Here is a 21,845-nt window from a genome sequence, read left to right as displayed (position 1 = left end):
TAAGACTAGCTCGACAAGCTAAAACCAGCTAAGACCAACCTGACCAACTAAGACCAGCTAAAAGTGTCTAAAACTCCTCTAAAACCAGCCCGACCAGCTTAGACCAGCCAAGACTAGCCAGCCTGACAAGCTAAAACCAGCCTGACCAACTAAGACCAGATAAAAGTGTCCAAAACCACTCTCAAAAACCTGCCTGACCAGCTAAGACCAGCTTGACCAGCTAAAACCAGCTAGCACAACCAGCTAAAACTAGCTAATTCCAGCCTGACCAGCTTAAACCAGGTAAGATCAGCTTGACCAGCTCAAACCAGCTAAGACTAGCTTGACCAGCTAAAACCAGCTAAGACCAACCTGGCCGACTAAGACCAGCTAAAAGTGGCCAAAACCCCTCTAAAACTAGCCTGGAGAACCAGCTCTGACCAGCCTGGAGAACCAGAACAGTTTTGTTTTTCAGTAGGGACGTCTGCTGGTACAATTTCTCCATCTTTCAGCCAGGCTAGCATGCTAGGCTAGCTATGCGCTAAGCGGCCGAGTGTTGCCAAAAGTCGACACCTTAGTCGTGGTCGGTGTGGTGTGACTCGGTGCTCGGGAGGATATAAGCAAATGCAGATAATAAATAAATGATCGGAGAGTAACCGTATCGGCTCATGACAGCGGTGTTTGCGGGTAAACAGCATCTCTGTGTCCGGTGTGCCTGTCAGCAGGGGCTCTCCGGTTTCCCCTTCAGCTTCAGTGACTCCGGGTCTCCCACACAGGAGTGTCCCAGAACAACAAACACCTCCAAATAACGCCTTTAAATGGGACACATGAGTGTGTGTGTGTGAGTGTGTGAGTGTGTGTGTGTCCTGCAACTCAATATAGCCGGCCGCTATACGAATTAACGTCTTTTGTGATGCGCTCAAACGTGACTGCGTTCACATCAGAGCATGCTGACCTGTGTGTGTGTGTGTGTGTGTGTGAATGGAGCTGTGTGTTGTAATGATAAAGCTGATCTGTATGGTTATTGTCAGTAATGTCACTTGTTAGACTGCTAATCACAGACTCATTAGATCACATTTCAGGCGTTTACATTCATTCATTTTGCTTAAACTTGAAAGGCCAGCACTGAGACCAATATTCAGCACTTGCAATTACAAAACCCTCAAATATTTACTTGTAAAAATACAAGAACTTAAACATAAACCAAGCACACCTGCACTTCAACCCAATGTTCAGACAAAACAATGCCATTGATTGAAACCAGCATTGGAATCAGAAAGATCAGCACTGAGACCAGCATTAAAACCAGCAAACCACCACTGAAACCAGCAAGACCAGCAATAAAACCAGCAAGACCAGCATTGAAACCAGCAAGACCAGCATTGAAACCAGCAAAACCACCACTGAAACCAGCAAGACCAGCATTAAAACCAGCAAAACCAGCATTGAAACCAGCAAAACCAGCATTGAAACCAGCAAGACCAGCATTAAAACCAGCAAGACCAGCATTGAAACCAGCAGAACCAGCATTGAAACCAGCAAGATCAGCATTAAGGCCAATATTGAAACCAGCAAAACCAGCATTGAAACTAGCAACATCAGCATTGAGACCAGCATTAAAACCAGCAAAACCAGCACTAAAACCAGCAAAACCAGCATTGAAACCAGCAAGACCACCATTGAAACCAGCAAGACCAGCACTGAGACCAGTGTTGAAACCAGCAAAACCAGCATTGAAACGAGCAAAACCAGCTAGATCAGCATTAAGGCCAATATTGAAACCAGCAAGACCAGCATTGAAACCAGCAGAACCAGCATTGAAACCAGCATTAAAACCATCAAAACCATAACTAAATCCAGCAAGACCAGCATTAAAACCATCAAGACCACCATTGAAACCAGCAAGACCAGCACTGAGACCAGTGTTGAAACCAGCAAAACCAGCATTGAAACTAGCAAGATCAGCATCGAGACCAGCATTAAAACCAACAAAACCATCACTAAATCCAGCAAGACCAGCATTAAAACCAGCAAGACCAGCATTGAAACCAGCAAGACCAGCAATAAATAACCAGCATTGAAACCAGCAAAACCAGCATTGAAACCAGTAAAACCAGAATTGAGACCAGTGTTGAAACCAGAAAAACCAGCAAGACCAGCAATAAAACCAGCAAAATCAGCATTGAGACATGCAAGACCAGCATTGAGACCAGTGTTGAAACCAGCAAAACCAGCACTGAGACCAGCAAGACCAGCATTGAGACCAGTGTTGAAACCAGCAAAACCAGCATTGAGACCAGCAAGACCAGCATTGAGACCAGTGTTGAAACCAGCAAGACCAGCATTGAGACCAGCAAGACCAGCATTGAGACCAGCAAGACCAGCATTGAGACCAGTGTTGAAACCAGCAAGACCAGCATTGAGACCAGCAAGACCAGCATTGAGACCAGCATTGAGACCAGTGTTGAAACCAGCAAAACCAGCAAGACCAGCATTGAGACCAGCAAGACCAGCATTGAGACCAGCAAGACCAGCATCGAGACCAGTGTTAAAACCAACAAGAACAGCATAGAAACTAACAAGAACAGCATTAAGACCAGCATTGGGACTGGCATTGGGACTAGCAAGACCAGCACTGAGAACAGCATTCAGACCAGAAAGACCAGTATTAAGACTATTATTGAGACCATAATTGAATCCAGCATTGGGTTCAGCATTGAAACAGCAAGACCAGCACTGAGACCAGCATTAAGAGCTGCATTGAAACCAGCATTTAGACCAGAAAGACCAGCATCGAGACTAGCATTGAGACCCACATTCCAACCCCAATCAGACACACCTGGGCTAGCTAATCAAGCTCTTACTAGGCTTTAGAAACATCCTTGCAGGTGTGTTGAGGCAAGTTGTATGTAAGCAAGTAAAATCTGCAGGACACCCGCCCTCCAGGACCGAGTTTGGACACCCCTGATGTCAATTATTCAATCCAAAGTGCTGTTAAACAGTAATGCTGTTTCCACAAATATAATAATTGTTGCTGTCTTGTTATCGTCAGTGCAGAAGACATAAGTGCTGCTTCATATCTGTTTGGGTTTTTGGTCACACTTCCTTTGTTGAATTTGAGTCACATTACAACCAATTCTCATTAGATTATAAGGTTGGGGTTGGGGTTAGTGCACTTGCAAAGTGTATTATAGTCAGTTGAATGCCTGTTGAAGGAGTAGATTTCAAGCAGACAGTCTACTAATACTCAAATGGACATGTAGCCAGGGGATTGTGACACTGACAACAGAGTTAAGATCCACATGCAGGTTTATTGAGGCAGTCAAGCAAGCAATGGTCAACATGGGCAAACAGGGGCATGAAGGCAATCATAGCCACAATAACAGCGAGATGGTCACAAGGCTGTCAGCAGGCAGGGATAAACAGAATAACAAGGCGAGGGTGAACACACGGCAAAACAAGACAAAGGAAACACGTTGTAATGCCACTTACGTAAACAAGACTCCGACTGGAGTGGGTGTGTGTGCTGCCTAAATAGTGTGTGTAATCAGTCCTTGAAAACCCTCCAGGGGTGCGTGTGTAATCCGTCAGAATGAGGGACATCTGTGAGTGAGCGGAGTGCATGTATGGAGTTGTAGTCCAGCAATGGCGGATTTGTAGTCCATAAGTGATTCACTGCGTCCCAAATGGCACACTATACACTATGCACTCTTGCACTATGTACTTACACACTCAACAGGATAGTATATGTGTGTAGTGTTGTCCCAAATGGCACTCTAATGTTTTTTTACTAAGCGGAAATTCAAACCGTTTCCCTGATGACGTTTGACTGTTGCCAAATCAGTGAAATTAACGACTGAATTATCAAGTAATACCTGCCGTGAGTATTGCCGCATTTACCATCCGGAGGCGCTATAATCACTCTCATAGGAGAATTTTGCTTTCACCATCCAAAATAAATAAAGTTATTCAACATGTGCGCCCGATAGCTCCGCCCCTTCCGCTACGTAAGCAAACCTGCGGTGGTTGAGTGCGTGAAGTGTCCATCATTACACACTTCATTATACCGGCTGAATGAGTGCATCATCTGGGTAATTAAAGTGCACTTATTATTTTTAGAGATTTCAGTGTGAACACACTACTTACACTATTTATACTACAAAATGGCGTAAAATAGTGCGATAAGTATGCGATTTGGGACGCAGCTTATGTGTGTAATGTCGTCCCAAATGGCACTCTAATGTTTTTTTTCTAAGCGGAAACTCAAACCGTTTCCCTGATGACGTTTGACGGTTGCCGAATCAGAGAAAGAAACAACCGAATTATCAAATAATACCTGCCGTGAGTATAACCGCATTCACCATCGGGAGGCGCTATAATCACTCTCGTAGGAGAATTTTGCTTTCACCATCCAAAATAAATAAAGTTATTCAACATGTGCGCCCGATAGCTCCGCCCCTTCCGCTACGTAAGCAAACTCGCGGTCGTTGAGTACGTGAAGTGTCCATCATTACACACAGAAGCTGCGTCCCAAATCGCATACTTATGCACTATTCTACGCCATTTTGTAGTATAAATAGTGTAAGTAGTGTGTTCACACTGAAAACTCTAAAAATAATAAGTGCACTTTAATTACTCGAATGATGCACTCATTCAGCCGCTAAAATGAAGTGTGTAATGATGAACACTTCACACACTCAACGACCGCAGGTTTGCTTACGTAGCGGAAGGGGCGGAGCTATCTGACGCACATGTTGGATAACTTTATTTATTTTGGATGGTGAAAGCAAAATTCTCCTACGAGAGTGATTATAGCGCCTCCCGATGGTGAATGCAGCAATACTCACGGCAGGTATTACTTGATAATTCAGTCGTTTGTTTCACTGATTTGGCAACCGTCAAACGTCATCAGGGAAACGGTTTGAGTTTCCGCTTAGTAAAAAAACATTAGTGTGCCATTTGGGACAACACTACACACATATACTATACTGTTGAGTGTGTAAGTGCATAAGTACATAGTGCATGAGTGCAACATGTATAGTGTGCCATTTGGGACGCAGCTTTTATTTTAGCGACCAAATGAGTGCATCATCCGGGTAATTAAAGTGCTCTTATTATTCTTAGAGTTTTCAGTGTGAACACACTACTTACACTATTTATACTACAATAGTGCATAAGTATGCGATTCGGGACGCAGCTATTGTGAGTGTATTCCAGCGATCCATGGAGTTGTGATGGCTGGTGATCGTGACAGGACCATTAAAATAAAGTGCTACTGTTTTTGTTTTTTTATCTGTAAAACTTTGATGCACCTTGAAATCAAAATATTTCACAACACTAAAAATGTCTTGACCGATTAAATGCATGAAAATACGACCATCGTTTTTTAAAGTGACAAGCGATGTTTGATCTTCTGTCTATTGTGCGCTCAGCGTAAATGAGAGACTGTAAATATGAATGCTCAATGATTTTAGCTTGAGCTTTTAGCTTTATTAGTATTTTTCAGTGTGTGTGTGTGTGTGTGTGTGTGTGTGTGTGTGACCTTTAAATCATGAGATAATGCAGTGTGAGAAGTTGACGTAGGGGACAGCTTTGTTAAGAGCAGAGGTGTATATCCGTTACACTGCTATGAGGGATGCGCTGTCTGTAACTCCATCGCCTCATGGAAAAAAAAAAAAAACCTCCTCCAATTAATCGCAACACGGGGTTCGGTGACCAAAAGTTAAGCGGCGTCCGTATTCGTTCTTTTCCTGCACTTGAAACCGTAAAGTAGGGACATTTTGCACCGCCTTACATAATAAATGCGTCTAGCAGGTGCGTTTTAAACATTGATTACAGCGTGCAGTCAAAAGGTGACCTCCAATGCCTGAATCAGCAGAGCACAGATGACAGCCTGCGTGTGTGTGTGTGTGTGTGTGTGTGTGTGTGAGTGACAGAGCGCTCTTCATCTGCCTGTGCATGAAGAACTGAGAAGGAACTCTCATGATGCTGTGTGTGTGTGTGTGTGTGTGTGTGTGTGTGTGTGTGTGTGTGTGTGTGTGTGTGTGTGTGTGTGTGTGTGTGTGTGTGTGTGTTTGCAGCTATACCTATGAATTAGTTGTGCATCTGGCAGCAGTGGATTACTGGCTTCCATCTGTTCATCAAGTAAAGCGAGACAATATGGAGCAGATTAGGCCATGAAGATGGAGATGGGATTATGGGGATGCAGATTATGGGGTTTATAAAGTTATAAAGCAAAATGCACAGCAAAAACATGCCTTTTCAAACGTGCTTCCAGTCCAAATATCTAAAAATCCTTTCAATCAAGAAGCATTTTCTGGACAAGCACACTTTATTGTCTTGTTTTCAGTAATATTGAGTCAAAATTATGTGATTTTTTCCATAAAACATGCTAAATAATCTGCCAATGAGGTAATACAAGTAATCCTGCTTTAGGTTTGACGTATACTTCTCTCAAAATTTGTCTTTTTTTATATTTGGACTAGATATTTGGACTCTCCACAGCTGGCTGTGCATGAAAATCCCAGTAGATCAGCAATTTCTGAAATACCCAGAGCAGCCTGTCTGGCACCAACAACCATGACACATTCAAAGTCACTTAAATCCATCTTCTTCCCCATTCTGATGCTCAGTTTGAACTGCAGCAGCTCGTCTTGACCATGTCTACGTGCCTAAATGCATTCAGTTGCTGCCATGTAATTGGCTGATTAGTAATTTGTGTTAACAAGCAGGTGTAGGACAGGTGTACCTAATAAAGTGGCCAGTGAATATACATATATTCATTCATTCATTTTCTTGTCGGCCTAGTCCCTTTATTAATCTGGGGTCGCCACAGCGGAATGAACTGCCAACTCATCAAGCAGGTTTTTACGCAGCGGATGCCCTTCCAGCCGCAACTCATCTCTGGGAAAGAATATATATATATATATATATATATATATATATATATGTATAAAAAATATATATACATATCTATATAAAATATAATATATATATATATATATATATATATATATATATATATATATATATATATATATATATATATATATATATATATATATGTATTACACATTTTAGGATGTTTAAGGAAGATTCAAAAGAAGGATCAAAAGAAGGAACCTCTCCAAACAGGAAGTGCAGCAGAATTTGAATTTGAACCTGCTTTGATGTTTGGAAATGCTGCTTCCGGAGGGAGAACTTCAGAAGTTTTGAAAAGCAGCCATTATGGAACGTGATGTTTTCATCATTTTACCATTTCAGTCATTTTGAAACATTTAAGTCGGTCATTTACCATTGAATAAATCAAAATAAATAGAAACACGACGGTTTAGTGATGTTTAGGGAAGATTCAGAAGCTGCATTCTCATGATGCTTGACGTTAGAACTGCAAACGCTAGCGCAACCCAGAGAGAATGCACTTAAAACATTTAACTGGATGTTTTGTACGCTAGAATGGAAACGCTACCAAAGCATTTCATGTTGGCAAAACATGTTTTTGTGAGCGGGGTGTGTTTACACTCTCAGAAGAAGACGAAATGGTGCACCGGCTGACACTGGGGTGGTGTGGAACACATGAAGGCTCAATATTGACACCTTAAAAGTGAATATTACTGCCTAGAAATATCAAACGCTATACTATTGGACTCTTTAGGTAATAGTTAAGGTGTCAATATAGTCATTATGGAGGTATAAATGTGAACATTTTGAAAGAGCACCGCTCCAGTAATCTAGCTGTTTTTTTTTTGTTTATTTTTTCTTAATTTCTTCTTCTTCTTCTTTTAAGCATGAACTCTCCTTTTCCTGACATTTGACAATATCTAAAGTCGCCTGTATTCATGTAAAAGTGTTTTGTTTGTTTGTGTTTTAATTCTGAAAATAAGACAACAACAAAATCAAGAAATTATTATTACTTTATTCTGAATTTGAAAAGAATACGTCAATAAATAAATAACCAGTGAGCGCAATAGCCTAGTGGTTAGCCTGCTGACATATGGTGCAATAGCACTTCAGGGCGTCCTGAGTTTGAATCCCGGCTCAAGGACATTTACCGACCCTACCCCCTCTCTCTCTCCCATTTCGTTTCCTGTCTAAAATACTGTCCTATCCTCTCAATAAAGTCAAAAAGGCCAAAAATAAATCTTTAAAAAAAAAAAAAAAAAAAAAAAATATATATATATATATATATATATATATATATATATATATATATATATATATATATATATATATATATATATATATATATATATATATATATATTATAAATATAAATAATTAACCAACTTGTAAAACTTTTAGAAATTTTGCCTTTCAAGCAAAGTTGTTTTGATTTAATATTGTTTGATTTTAGATTTTTTTTTTGTTAAAACATGACAAATATTTTATTCATATGTAAATGACTGAATTATCAAATTAAATTATCATAAACTATATAAATTATTTGTAAACGTCTTTTGTGCAGATGGTTGGAAACACACACACACACACACACACAAACCCACATACACACGTAAGCACACAGACACACACGTAAACTCACACAAAGAAACACACTAACAAACATTCACACATAAGTTGTGCACCTCACGTACACACTGCTGAATACACACAGGATGATCAGCGACACACAAATATCTTTACAGATGAAAACAATTAAAGGACTAAAATGATGATGATTTTCTACATAAATATAAACAGCACTGCCTCCATGCCTTGTTCACCTCGACGGGCTTTTTCAGTTCATTCAGGATGATCTGCATCTGTATAATGTGATTATTATCAGCAGTATTATTGACTATATGCAGATTTATATCTGCTTTATTAAAAACAGGTTTAGATGTGTCCAGCTGTGGGGTTTTGGAGTCGTCTGCATCAGCATATGTGGATAAGTACAGGACGTGTGTTTGATATAACTCAGTTTTCTGACCACACTTCATTATTATTGTTCATTTATTCCTTTGCTGGAGATTAGAACTGAATTCAGAAATAGTTTTGACACAAATCTGTGCTCTTAACAAAGGAAATGAAATATGTGGGCTGATGGAGGTGTTCAGTGGAGTGAGTTTCCACCGTTTCCTCAGTACAGCAAAGTAAAGGAGTAAAGTAAAGGAGTAAAGTAAAGAGGCTGAATGGAGGAGGCTCGTTCTTTATCCTCGCGCTGCAGATGCTCTGCTTAAGCGCTGCAGAAGCCATGCGCTTTAGACCATTTTTTTAGGCGAACACTACGGGGCGGTGTGACGCTGCTCCTCTTCACGCTTGGCGGCTTACCTCCATGTGGAGGGCTTTCCCGCCGCAACCAGTTTGTCCGGTTAGCTCGTCATGTTACGTCGGCAGACCGGAGGCCCGGAGGGGAGCCGGCTGCGACGACCGGGTTTGAGTCCGAGGAAGAGCAGTTCCAGAAATCAGGTGAGACAAAAAACAGAATCTAAAAAAGAGTTCATAACGGGGCGATAATGCGGTGAAATGTGAAAACGCGGTCAAAATCAGACGAGGGCTTTTCTTTTTCTGGACGGCTTTTGTAAATCATTGCTTGGATTTAGGGAAGGAGGAGGAGGAGGGTGGGTAGGCCGATCTTCCAGCCGCCCATTAAATCGTTCAGTCATTCAGTCAGACAGACGGTCGCTCGACAGCGGCCTCCAGCGGCTTTACACAAGAACAGCGTGGGCGCGAACAGCGCTCGGGAGAGGTGTTTGAGATGTGAAAAAGCGCACACAGCGGCCTTTCGCACATCCGCAAAAACTGCACAAATACGTACCTCCTGGGAAGTATTTCGCGGTCTCCTGAAAGGTCCGCGGGGCTACGTTTGCAAAATGAGCCTGGGTTCTCTATTGTTCAGTCTATATTAGTTCTTTGAAATAGCAACGCACCAGCAATGCGCCTTAACACACCTCTTATAGACCGAAACACCCATGAGTCCACAAAGTGGCACAAACGGACTTGCTATCTATACAATGTGGCGGAAAACGGGAAAATTATGGTCTGAAATGAGCAACACGTCATAGAAACACTTCTTGCGCCTTATTGCACCGGATGAATTCGTTATGAATTCGTTTATTTTATTTTTTTGGATTCTGCCTTACCTGATTTCTGGAACCGCTCTTCCCCAGACTCGAACCCAGTCATCGCCATCAGCTCGCCTCCAGGTCTCCGCCCCCCCGACGTATGCAACAAGCTAACCGGACAAACTGGTTGCAGCAGGAAAGCCCTCCACATGGAGGTGAGCTGTCAGTCGGCGATCTCGAAGAGGAGCGGCGTTGATGCTTCTTGATTTAAGAATTTTTAGATATTTGGACAAGAAAGAAGACACAAAATCTAAGAAAGAAAAGCCTTGCATGCAGTGTAAAAGGATTGTGTGAACCAGTGATCCAGCAAATGCAAGACTTCTCTAAAGAAATAAACACAACATGCAGAGTTTTGAGCACTAGAGAGTCTGTGTTATAAGTGGAGACCTAAGTGTTTCGTGTTTAGAGTTTTGACATCAGGGTTCTGAAATTTGTAGCAACGCAATTGTAAAAATCTACACTATAAGTGTCTAAACACACACACACACACACACACACACACACACACACACACACACACACACACACACACACAGTAGGAAAACATCTTTACGCCAAACAGCACTGGCCCTCAGTAAGTGCTGAATTAAGCAGAAACACCCCCCCCCCTCCCTCTCCTCCACTCCTGCATTATAAAGTGTTTATATAATATTATAATGAGGGCTTGAGAATGAGCCGTGAGCCCGAGCGGATCGGATGAGCCTTTGTGATGCCTGTATTCTGATCCCGCAAGGCAGATAGCAAAGCATTTATTACTTCATTTGCCTTTTCACAAGGGCGTTGCAGATGGGCTGGCCCCAAAAAACAAACACCTCCAACTTAAACCAGTATAAATAGTACAGGTTAATTAGTTAGGTGGGTAATCTGAGCGCCAGAACCTGATCCGCAGACGGGTAACCGGAGAACCGGCCGCTGTCAGAGCATTGAGAGCTATATAAATCTCACCTGGAGCGCTTCACGGACACCACTCAGCCTTATTCTTCTGTTCATTCACCTGCCGGAGGACTGCACCGAGGTAAGCATGCAAATCACACACCAAGACACTTGGAGTTTATAGTCTCAATAGCTGCAAAGTCTTTAATTAAGAAGTGTTTTTTCAGTAATTATGAGTTTTTTTTTATGTTAAAACATGCTAAATAATCTTAATTTAAGGAATAAAATTAGATTATTTATGCTTGTTTTAGGGAAAAACTCATAGAAAATGCTTCTTGGTTTAAGGATTTTTTGATATTTGGACTAGAAACAAGAAGCAAAACTCTGTCTTTTGCTTTTCTCACTTGTTTTTGTCTTGTTTCTAGTCTAAATATCTACATGTTATTTAATTAAGAAGGAGTTATAGACGAGTGATTGTCTTGTTTTCAGAAATAGAGTCAAAATGAAGTGAGTTTTTAGTTAAAACAAGTAAAATAGTTTGATTTCAAGGAAAAAATTTGATTGTTTTGCTTGTTTTAGGGAAAAACTTGCTTAATTTGACTCATTATTTCTGAAAACAAGACTATTTACAAATGTATTGTGCTTTTCTAAGAAATATGGGGTCAAAATGAAGTGAGTTTTTAGTTAAAACAAGTAAAATTATCTGAATTCAATGCGAAAATGAGATTATTTTGTTTGTTTTAAAGAAAAACTCGCTTAATTTTGGCTCATTATTTCTAAAAACAAGACAATATTTATTGCTTTTGTAGAAAATGCTTATTATTTTAAAGAATGTTTGATATTTGGACTAGAAACAGGATGAAACTCTCTCTCTTTTTTTCGCAGTGTGTGCAGTTTTCTCCTGCACTCTGCATAAACTGCTTTTCTCACTTGTTTTTGTCTTGTTTCTGCTCCAAATATCTAAATATACTTATGTTATGAAGCATTTATAGACAAACAACTCTCTTGTTTTCAGAAATAGAGGCAAAATGAAGCGAGTTTTTAGTGAAAACAAGGAAAAAATTTGAATTCAAAGCGAAAAACTTGCTTAATTTTGACTCTATTTCTGAAAACTACTATCTTGTTTTCAGAAATAATGAGTCAAATTAAGCAAGTTTTTAGTTAAGACAAGTCAAATAATCTGAATTTAAGCCTAAAATGAGATTATTTTGCTTGTTTTAAGGAAAAACTCGCTTATTTGACTCAACATTTAAAAAAAAACAAGACTATATACAAACATATTGTGTTGTTTTAAGAAATAATAAGTCAAAATGAAGTGAGTTTATAGTTAAAACTAGCAAAATAATCTGAATAAAGCGAAAATGAGATTATTTTGTTTGTTTTAAAGAAAAACTCGCTTAATTTGACTCAAGACAATATTTATTACTTGTCTAGAAAATGCTAATTAAGTTTCCCAGTGATGGGTTGCGGCTGGAAGGGCATCCGCTGCGTAAAACATATGCTGGATAAGTTGGCGATTCATTCCGCTGTGTTGACCCAGTAAAGCGACTAAGCCGAAAAGAAAAAGATGAATGAAAATGCTTTTTATTTTAAGGATTTCTTGATATTTGGACTAGAAACAGGATGAAACTCTCTCTCTTTTTTTCGCAGTGTGTGCAGCTTTCTCCTGTACTCTGCATAAACTGCTTTTCTCACTTGTTTTTGTCTTGTTTCTGCTCCAAATATCTAAAAATACTTATGTTATGAAGCATTTATAGACAAACAACTCAGAAATAGAGGCACAATTAAGTGAGTTTTTAGTTAAAACGAGCAAAATAATCTGAATTCAAAGCAAAAATTTGATTATTTTGCCTATTTTAAGGAAAAACCTGCCTAATTTGACTCATTATGTACAATATTTTGTGCTTGTCTAGAAAATGTTTCTTGATTTCAGATTTTTTTTTTTTTTGGGGGGGGGGTTGTTTTGTTTCTAGCTTAAATGCCTAAAAACTCCTAAATCAAGAAGATTTTCTAGATTAGCACAAAATATACTCTTTTTTTCAGAAATAAGGAATTAAAATGAGGAAAGTTTTTCCTTAAAATAAGTAAAATAATCTGCCAATAGAAGAGGTGAAATAAACTTAATTTCAAGAGTTCACACTCAGCTGATGACTGATTATGAAGCTTGTTTGGCGCGCTGTCCTGGGACAGAGCCCTGAGCTTATCAGATCCTCGAGCCCAGGGCTCCCTCCCGTTAGCAAGGCGAGAGGGGAGTTTGAGCTCAGGTAGATCTGGAGAACTCCCCTGCTGTAGTAGCTAATGAACAGACAGTGATCGCTCTTAAGAGGGAACTACTGACTAGGAGCATGTCTATGGTGCTGATTTGGATTAGTCAATTAACTTAAGCTGCATGATTTTGGGCAATGGGAGGAACCCGGGGGAAAACCCACATGGGCACGGGGAGAACGTGCATACTCCACACAGAAATGTCGGCTGGCTTGGTAAGGACTAGAACCAGAGGCGTTCTGGCTGTGAGGCAACAGTGCTAACCACTGGGCCACCATGCCGCCCATCTAGGAAAGGAGGAGGAGGAGTAGGGATGGAAGGGGGGATTCCTCAAAATGAAGATGGCTGTGATATTGAGCTCAGGGTAATTATAGTGGCTCAGGAATCGTCTGATTGGTGATTTATAAATTGGATAACACAGGACAAGTCGCAAGCAAACATAAGCACGTGATCCTCTCGAAATTAGTTTATAAGTAAACTTCGCTCAAAGTGGAAATAAGTTTATAAACAAGACAATATTTTGTGCTGGTCTATAAATCTTTCTTTATTTAAGAATTTTTAGATATTTGGACTAGAAACAAGACAAAAACTTGAAGTAAACCAGCACTGTGTGCATTCACATGTATCCCTCAAGCCGTTTCTACTGTATGTAGAGAATTATCGCATGTATTTGTGAGTGAATAATGTGAAACTGTGAATCTTCCTCTTGTCCAGGATCATGTCTCTCACATCTATCCTTTCCGCTGATGCCATCGACTGTGCACTCAAGGACTGTCAAGGTAAACACACACACACACACTCTCCTGCCTCAGCATTTACCCACAATTGTTTTTCTACTGTGTTTTTACTGACTTTTAATGAGTCGCAGTACACTGTTAGACTTTGCTGCGATTTTACAGTTACAGCAAAAACGCCAATTAAAATACCACATACATTCATTCTACAGCTCACTACTGTAATATGCACTGGGCCACTTTAAAACTTTTACAGTAACTTACTGCATATTGGGAATTTGCGGTAATCTACTGTAATCAGGTTTTATAAACACACACACTCTCCTACCTCAGCATTTATGAGCAATTGTGTTTTTACTGTATTTTAAATTACTTTAATCTGTAGTAAACAGTGTTTGCAGCAATTTTACAGGTTTTTACCACAAAAACACCCAGCGAAATACCACATACATTTATTCTACAGCTCACTACTGTAATGTGCACTGCATTGTAGGCCACTTTAAAATGTTTACAGTAACTTACTTCATATTGGGAATTTGCGGTATTTTACTGTAATCGTAGTGTAATCAAGTTTTTTTAGCATAGACATTCTCCTGCCTCAGCTTTTATGAACAATTGGTTTCGTTTACAGTATTTTTAATTACTTTTAAAGAGTCATAGTACATTGCTGCAATTTTACAGTTATTTACCGCAAAACACACATTAAAATACCACATACATTTATTCTACAGCTCACTACTGTGATACGCACTGCATTGTGGGCCACTTTAAAATGTTTACAGTAACTTTTTGCATATTGGGAATTTGCGGTAATCTACTGTAATGAAGTTTTATAAACACACACACACTCTCCTGCCTCAGCATTTATGAGCAATTGTGTTTTTACTGTATTTTAAATTACTTTAAGTTGTAGTAAACAGTGTTTGCAGCAATTTTACAGTTATTTACCGCAAAAACACCCAGTGAAATACCACATACATTAATTCTACAGCTCACTACTGGAATGTGCACTGCATTGTAGGCCACTTTAAAATGTTTACAGTAACTTACTGCATATTAGGAATTTGCTGTATTTTACTGTAATCATAGTGTAATCAAGTTTTTTTAGCACAGACATTTTCCTGCCTCAGCTTTTATGAACAATTGTTTTCGTTTACAGTATTTTTAATTACTTTCAAAGAGTCATAGTACATTGCTGCAATTTTACAGTTATTTATTGCAAAACACCCAATAAACCCCCACATGCGTTCTTTACAGCTCACTGCTGTAATATGCACTGCATTGTGGGCCACTTTAAAATGTTTACAGTAACTTTTTTGCATATTGGGAATTTGCGGTAATCTACTGTAATCAGGTTTTATAAACACACACACACTCTCCTGCCTCGGCATTTATGAGCAATTGTGTTTTTACTGTATTTTAAATTACTTTAATTTGTAGTAAACAGTGTTTGCAGCAATTTTACAGTTATTTACAGTTATTTTAAAATACCACATACATTCTTTACAGCTCACAACTGTAATATGTACAACATTTGGAGTAATTAAAAATGTTGACACCAACTTACTGCATATTAGCAATTTGCGGTAATCTACTGTAATCAAGTTGTTTAAACACAGACCCTCATTTATAAAACTGTTGTTTTTACTGTATTTTTATTACTTTTATTAAGTTGTAGTACACAGTCTTTGCAGCAATTTTACAGTTATTTACCGCAAAAACACCCAGTGAAATACCACATACATTCATTCTGCATCTCACATGTGATGTGCACTGCATTGTAGGCCACTTTAAAATGTTTACAGTAACTTACTGCATATTAGCAATTTGCGGTATTCTACTGTAATGAAGCTTTTAAACACACACACACACACTCACTGCTGCCTCAGCATTTATGAGCAATTGTTTTTTACTGTATTTTTAATTACTTTAAGTTGTAGTAAACAGTCTTTGCAGCAATTTTACAGTTATTTACCGCAAAAACATCCATTAAAATACCACATTTATTCTTTACAGCTCACTACTGTAATGTGCACTGCATTGGGAGTAATTTAAAAACGTTTACAGTAACTTACTGCATATTAGGATTTTGCAGTAATCTACTGTAATCAAAGTGCAATCAAGTACAGCTATTGTAGTCGAAGACAAATTCAGTAAATTTAGCTTAAAACGAGTAAAACTCACTTAATTTTGACTCATGGGGTAAGCAAAATAAGCTTATTTCAAAGCTAAAACAAGTATATTGGGCTTGTTTTAAGGAAAAACTCACTTAGTTTTGACTCATTATTACTGAAAACATGACAATGTTGTCTTTGATTTCTGACATTGTAGATATTTAGACTAGAAACAAGTGTGCAAACATCTTGTTATTTTTATTTTGTGTCCAGCTCCAGACTCATTCAGCCCCAAAAAGTTCTTCCAGCTGTGTGGGATGACCAAGAAAAGCCCTCAGGATGTGAAGAACATCTTCAACATCCTGGACAACGACGCCAGTGGCTTCATCGAGGAGGACGAACTCAAGTAAGACCTTCAATTAGCCAGCTATGCATATATGAATGTCTTCCCATAGGTGGCACGGTGGCTTAGTGGTTAGCACTATGGCCACATAGCAAGAAGATCACTAGTTTGAGTCCCGGCTGGGTCAGTTGGCGTTTCTGTGTGGAGTTTGCATGTTCTCCCCATGTTAGCGTGGGTTTCCTCCGGGTGCTCCGGTTTCCCCCCAGTCCAAACACATGCGCTATAGGGGGATTGATGAACTGAATTAGAAACTGGAGGATTTATATCTTCTAAATGCTAATTTTGGAGCACACTAGCTTATAGATATCTTTAAAAACTCACAATACTGATACTAAGATCTAAAAAAACTTGATTTTGATCTCACAGGACCTTCAAAAGCAGACAGGGATTAGTCTACCTCTCGCCTGTTTATTCTCAGCCTTTTCATTAGCCAAGTCACTTCATCCTCCGGCTTTGTGCACATCCTGAGTGTTTCCTCCCTCAAACAGGTTGTGCTTTTGTGTGTCTGTGCAGGTTTTTCCTGCAGCGGTTCTCCGGCGGCGCTCGCGTGCTGACCGATAAAGAGACAAAGGCTTTCCTAGCAGCAGCCGACGACGACAGCGATGGCAAGATTGGAGCAGAAGGTGAGTACAGCTCTTTATGTGGCATTAATATACATCATATATTATTAGCATATGGGCCCTGGGATTGTTTCCAGTGGATTTTGTTCATCTGAAGTTTGATCTGAAGCTTGATTTGACTGATGAATCACATTTTAAAGGGGCAGTTCACCCCAAAAACAACATTAAAGGGGCAGTTCACCCCAAAAACAACATTAAAGGGGCAGTTCACCCCAAAACTAATTATTAAAAGGATAGTTTATCCCAAAAATAACATTAAAGGGGCAGTTTACTCCAAAATTGAACATTAAAAGGATAGTTTACGCCAAACTGAACATTAAAGGGACAGTTCACCCTAAAATTATCATTAAAAGGATTTTAAAGTAATAGTTTACCCCAAAATGAACACTAAAGGATTGGTTCACCCCAAAAAAATTTACATTAAAAGGACAGAGTTCACCCAAAATTAACATAAAAGGAACTTTAAAGGGGCAGTTCAACCCAAAATGGACATTAAAGGGACTTTAAAAGTGACAGTTCGCCCCAGAATTAACATTAAATGAACCCAAAATTATAATTAAAGGGACTTTAAAGGTACAGTTCACCCCAAATGAACATTAAAGGGACAGTGCACACCAAGATGAACATTTACAGGACTTCAAAGGGGCAGTTCGTGCCAAAATGTACATTAAAGGGACTTTTAAAGGGGCAGCTCACCCCACAAATGAACATTAAAGTGACAGTTTAATTATCCTTAAAGGGACTTTAAATGAACAGTTCACCCCAAATTAAACATTAAAAGGACATTAAAGGGACAGTTCATCCCAAGTTGAACATTAAAGTGACAGTTTACCCCAAAACCATAATGAAAGGGACTTTAAAGTGACAGTTCATTCCAAAATGAATATTAAAAGCACATTTCACACTAAAATAAATATAAAATGGACTTTAAAGGGACAGTTCATCCCACAAATTAACATTAAAGTGACAGTTCACCCTATAAAAGCGACAGTTTATCCCAAAATTATCATTAAAGAGACTTTAAAGGGACAGTTCATCCCAAAAATGAACATTAATGGGACAGTTTACCCCAAAATTATCATTGAAGGAACTTTAAAGAGACAGTTCACACCAAAATGAACATTAAAGGGACTTTAAAGGGACAATTTATGCTACAAAAGCAACAGTTTACACCAAAATTATCATTAAGGAGACTTTAAAGGGACAGTTCATCCCAAAAAAACATTAAAGAGACTTTAAAGGGACAGTCCACGTCATAAAAGCAACCGTTTATACCAAAATGAACATTAAAAGGACAGTTCACTCTAAAATGAACATTAAAATGACTTTAAAGGGACAGTTCATCCCAAAAATGAACATTAAAGGGACAGTTCACTCTAAAATGAACATTAAAGGGACAGTTCACTCTAAAATGAACATTAAAGGGACAGTTCACTCTAAAATGAACATTAAAGGGACAGTTCACTCTAAAATTAACATTAAAATGACTTTAAAGGGACAGTTCATCCCAAAAATAAACATTAAAGGGACAGTTTACCCCCAAATTACAATTAAAGGGACTTTAAAGGGACAGTTCACCCCAGAATGAACATTAAAGGGACAGTTTACCCCCAAATTACAATTAAAGGGACTTTAAAGGGACAGCTCATCCCAAAATGAACATTAAAGGGACAGTTCACTCTAAAATGAACATTAAAAGGACTTTAAAGGTACAGTTAATCCCAAAAATAAACATTAAAGGGACAGTTTACCCCCAAATTACAATTAAAGGGACTTTAAAGGGACAGTTCACCCCAGAATGAACATTAAAGGAGAGGTTAAGCCAAAATAATTATTCAATGGACTTCAATGAACATTAAAGGGACCTTAAAGGGACAGTTCACCCCACAAATGAATCACAAAATACGGAAAACTGCTGATATTCTCTACAGTGTAGATGCACATGTCATACCCTCATCTGTATAGGGAACTGACTGTATGTTGTGTGTTTGTCAAATGTTTTTCAGAGTTCCAGGCGATGGTGCTGTCCTGAATGACACGTCTCTCTCCGCGCCTGTGCTCAGATTTCATCTCAATTCAACTCATCCGTCTGGACACTCGATACGCCGGTGTTTTTCGCTTCGGAATCCCCCTGGTCAATAGAGTCCACATACTGTATACTCCGCAGAGCCTTTCTTTGAGTTTTGGACATGTAGAGAGCGCACATGGGCATCGAGCAAATGTAAAACTACCTGAAAAATTACTGAAGTCAATAAATAAATGGCTTAAATTATTTCAGATGTCGTCTTTATTGATGTTATGATGATTTTATGAATGTGTTCATTAAAAGAAAATCTCATTGAGAGGAGTTTGAATATACTTGATAAGGTGTACACAATAAACACACTACTGTGTATATATATATATATATATATATATATATATATATATATATATATATATATATATACTTCTATGGGCAAGAAGGTGGCTGGTTCGAGCCCCGGCTGGGTCAGTTGGTGTTTCTATGTGGAGTTTGCATGTTATCCCCATGTTGGCGTCTGTTTCCTCTGGGTGCTCCGGTTTCCCCCACAGTCCAAACACATACGCTACAGGGGAACTGATGAACTGAGTTGGCTGTAGTGTATGAGTGTGAGTGTGTGAATGAGTGTGTTTGGGTGTTTCTCATTGCTGGGTTGTGGCTAGAAGGACATCCGCTGCATAAAACATATGCTGGAATAGTTGGGGGTTCATTCCACTGTGGCGACCACTGATAAATAAAGAACTAAGCCAAAGGAAAATGAATATATACTACTATATATGACTTCTTTATAGTTTAAATGTTGATTTCAATTAGTTTAAAATGCACAGCCTGCATCAACCAATAATCAGAACAAAACTAGCCCTTGTGAAAACAAACCAAACTTCCATTTGTATAACCACAGTTTTAGTACAAATACCATGGTTAAAGCCATAGTTAATTTGTGGTTTTCATAGACGACCATGGTATAACCACAACATAAACATCCTCTGGGTAATATCATCACACCTGTAGCACTGTGATATGGCTGTATATCAGCACCACCTACAGTGTTAATACTCGAATATTGTGTTTATACAACAGTTTGAGGATGTAAATAACCGTTTGAAACGTGTCTTAAAGCCCTTTGTTTAAGGAACTACTTACTTCTTCCACAAATGCACATCTGAAGTAAGCTAAAGTGCTAAACTAACTCACATCCCTTAGGTCATATACATTAAAGGGACTTTAAAGGGACAGTTTACCTTAAAATTATAATTAAAAAGAATTTTAAAGGGACAGTTCACCCCAAAAATGAACATTAAAGGGACAGTTTGACCCAAAATGAACATTAAAGGGACAGTGCACACCAAGATAAACATTAAAGGGAAAGTTCACCCCAAAAATTAACATTAAAGGGACAGTTCACCCCAAAAATTAACATTAAAGGGACAGTTTACCCCAAAATGAACATTAAATGGACAGTTCACCCTAAAAATGAACATTAAATGGACAGTTCACCCTAAAAAATGAACATTAAAGGGACAGTTCACCCAAAAAATGAACATTAAAGGGACAGTTCACCCCAAAATGAACATTAAATGGACAGTTCACCCTAAAAATGAACATTAAATGGACAGTTCACCCTAAAAATGAACATTTAAGGGACAGTTCACCCAAAAAATGAACATTAAAGGGACAGTTCACCCCAAAATGAACATTAAATGGACAGTTCACCCTAAAAATGAACATTAAATGGACAGTTCACCCTAAAAATGAACATTTAAGGGACAGTTCACCCAAAAAATGAACATTAAAGGGACAGTTCACCCCAAAATGAACATTAAATAGACAGTTCACCCTAAAAATGAACATTAAAGGGACAGTTCACCCTAAAAATGAACATTAAAGGGACAGTTCACCCCAAAATGAACATTAAATGGACAGTTCACCCTAAAAATGAACATTTAAGGGACAGTTCACCCAAAAAATTAACATTAAAGGGACAGTTCACCCCAAAATGAACATTAAAGGGACAGTTCACCCTAAAGATTTACTATAAAAGGACAGTTCACCCCAAAATGAACATTAAAGGGACAGTTCACTCCAAAATGAACATTAAAAGGACTTTAAAGGTACAGTTCATCCCAAAAATGAACATTAAAGGGACAGTTTACCCCCAAATTACAATTAAAGGGACTTTAAAGGGATAGTTCACCCCAGAATGAACATTAAAGGGACAGTTCACCCTAAAAATTAACATTAAAGGGACAGTTCACCCCAAAATGATTATTAAAGGGACAGTTCACCCAAAAATTAACATAAAAGGGACAGTTCACTGCATAATGAACATTAAAAGGATAGTTTACAACAAAATTAAAATTAAAGGGACTTTAAAGGGGCAGTTTATCCTAAAATGGGCATTAAAGGGACTTTAAAAGTGACACCTCACCCCAGAATTAACATTAAATGAATTATAATTAAAGAGACTTTAAAGTGACAGTTCACCCTAAATGAACATTAAAGGGGCAGTGCACACCAGGATAAACAATAAAGGGACTTTAAAGGGGCAGTTCATCCCAAAATGGACATTAAAGGGACTTTAAAAGGGAGAGCTCACATCAGAATTAACATTAAAGGGACAGTTTATCCCAAAATTAACATTAAATGGACAGTTCACCCCAAAAATTACTATTAAAGGGACTTTAAAGGGACAGTTCATCCCAAAAATTAACATTATAGAGGGACAGTTCACCCCAAAATGATCAAAAAAGGGACTTTAAAGGGATAGTTC

At 38.7% G+C, this 21,845-nt stretch overlaps 1 protein-coding gene across 3 annotated transcripts; it reads left to right on the top strand.

Annotated features, from left to right (window-relative positions):
• The first annotated feature begins 10,794 nt into the window (after positions 1 to 10,794).
• On the top strand, positions 10,795 to 19,326 carry pvalb8 (parvalbumin 8). 3 transcript variants are annotated; one of them, NM_182937.2, is made up of 5 exons: positions 10,795 to 11,058; positions 13,896 to 13,960; positions 16,303 to 16,435; positions 16,946 to 17,055; positions 19,059 to 19,326. In NM_182937.2, exons 2-5 carry the CDS (start codon positions 13,900 to 13,902, stop codon positions 19,082 to 19,084), a joined length of 330 nt encoding a protein of 109 aa, NP_891982.2. In that variant the 5' UTR covers positions 10,795 to 11,058; positions 13,896 to 13,899; the 3' UTR covers positions 19,085 to 19,326. The 3 variants fall into 3 exon arrangements, 1 of the variants encoding a protein (NP_891982.2); XR_012397690.1 differs by having other exon boundaries at positions 10,901 to 11,058; positions 16,946 to 18,451; positions 18,609 to 19,324; XR_012397689.1 differs by having other exon boundaries at positions 10,901 to 11,058; positions 16,946 to 18,481; positions 18,609 to 19,324.
• Positions 19,327 to 21,845: the final 2,519 nt, after the last annotated feature.

This window comes from Danio rerio, chromosome 3 (genome assembly GCF_049306965.1).
Source record: "Danio rerio strain Tuebingen ecotype United States chromosome 3, GRCz12tu, whole genome shotgun sequence".
Classification (NCBI taxonomy): domain Eukaryota; kingdom Metazoa; phylum Chordata; class Actinopteri; order Cypriniformes; family Danionidae; genus Danio; species Danio rerio.
Note: the sequence above shows the minus strand (reverse complement) of the source record. Positions and strands in the feature narration are given on the sequence as shown.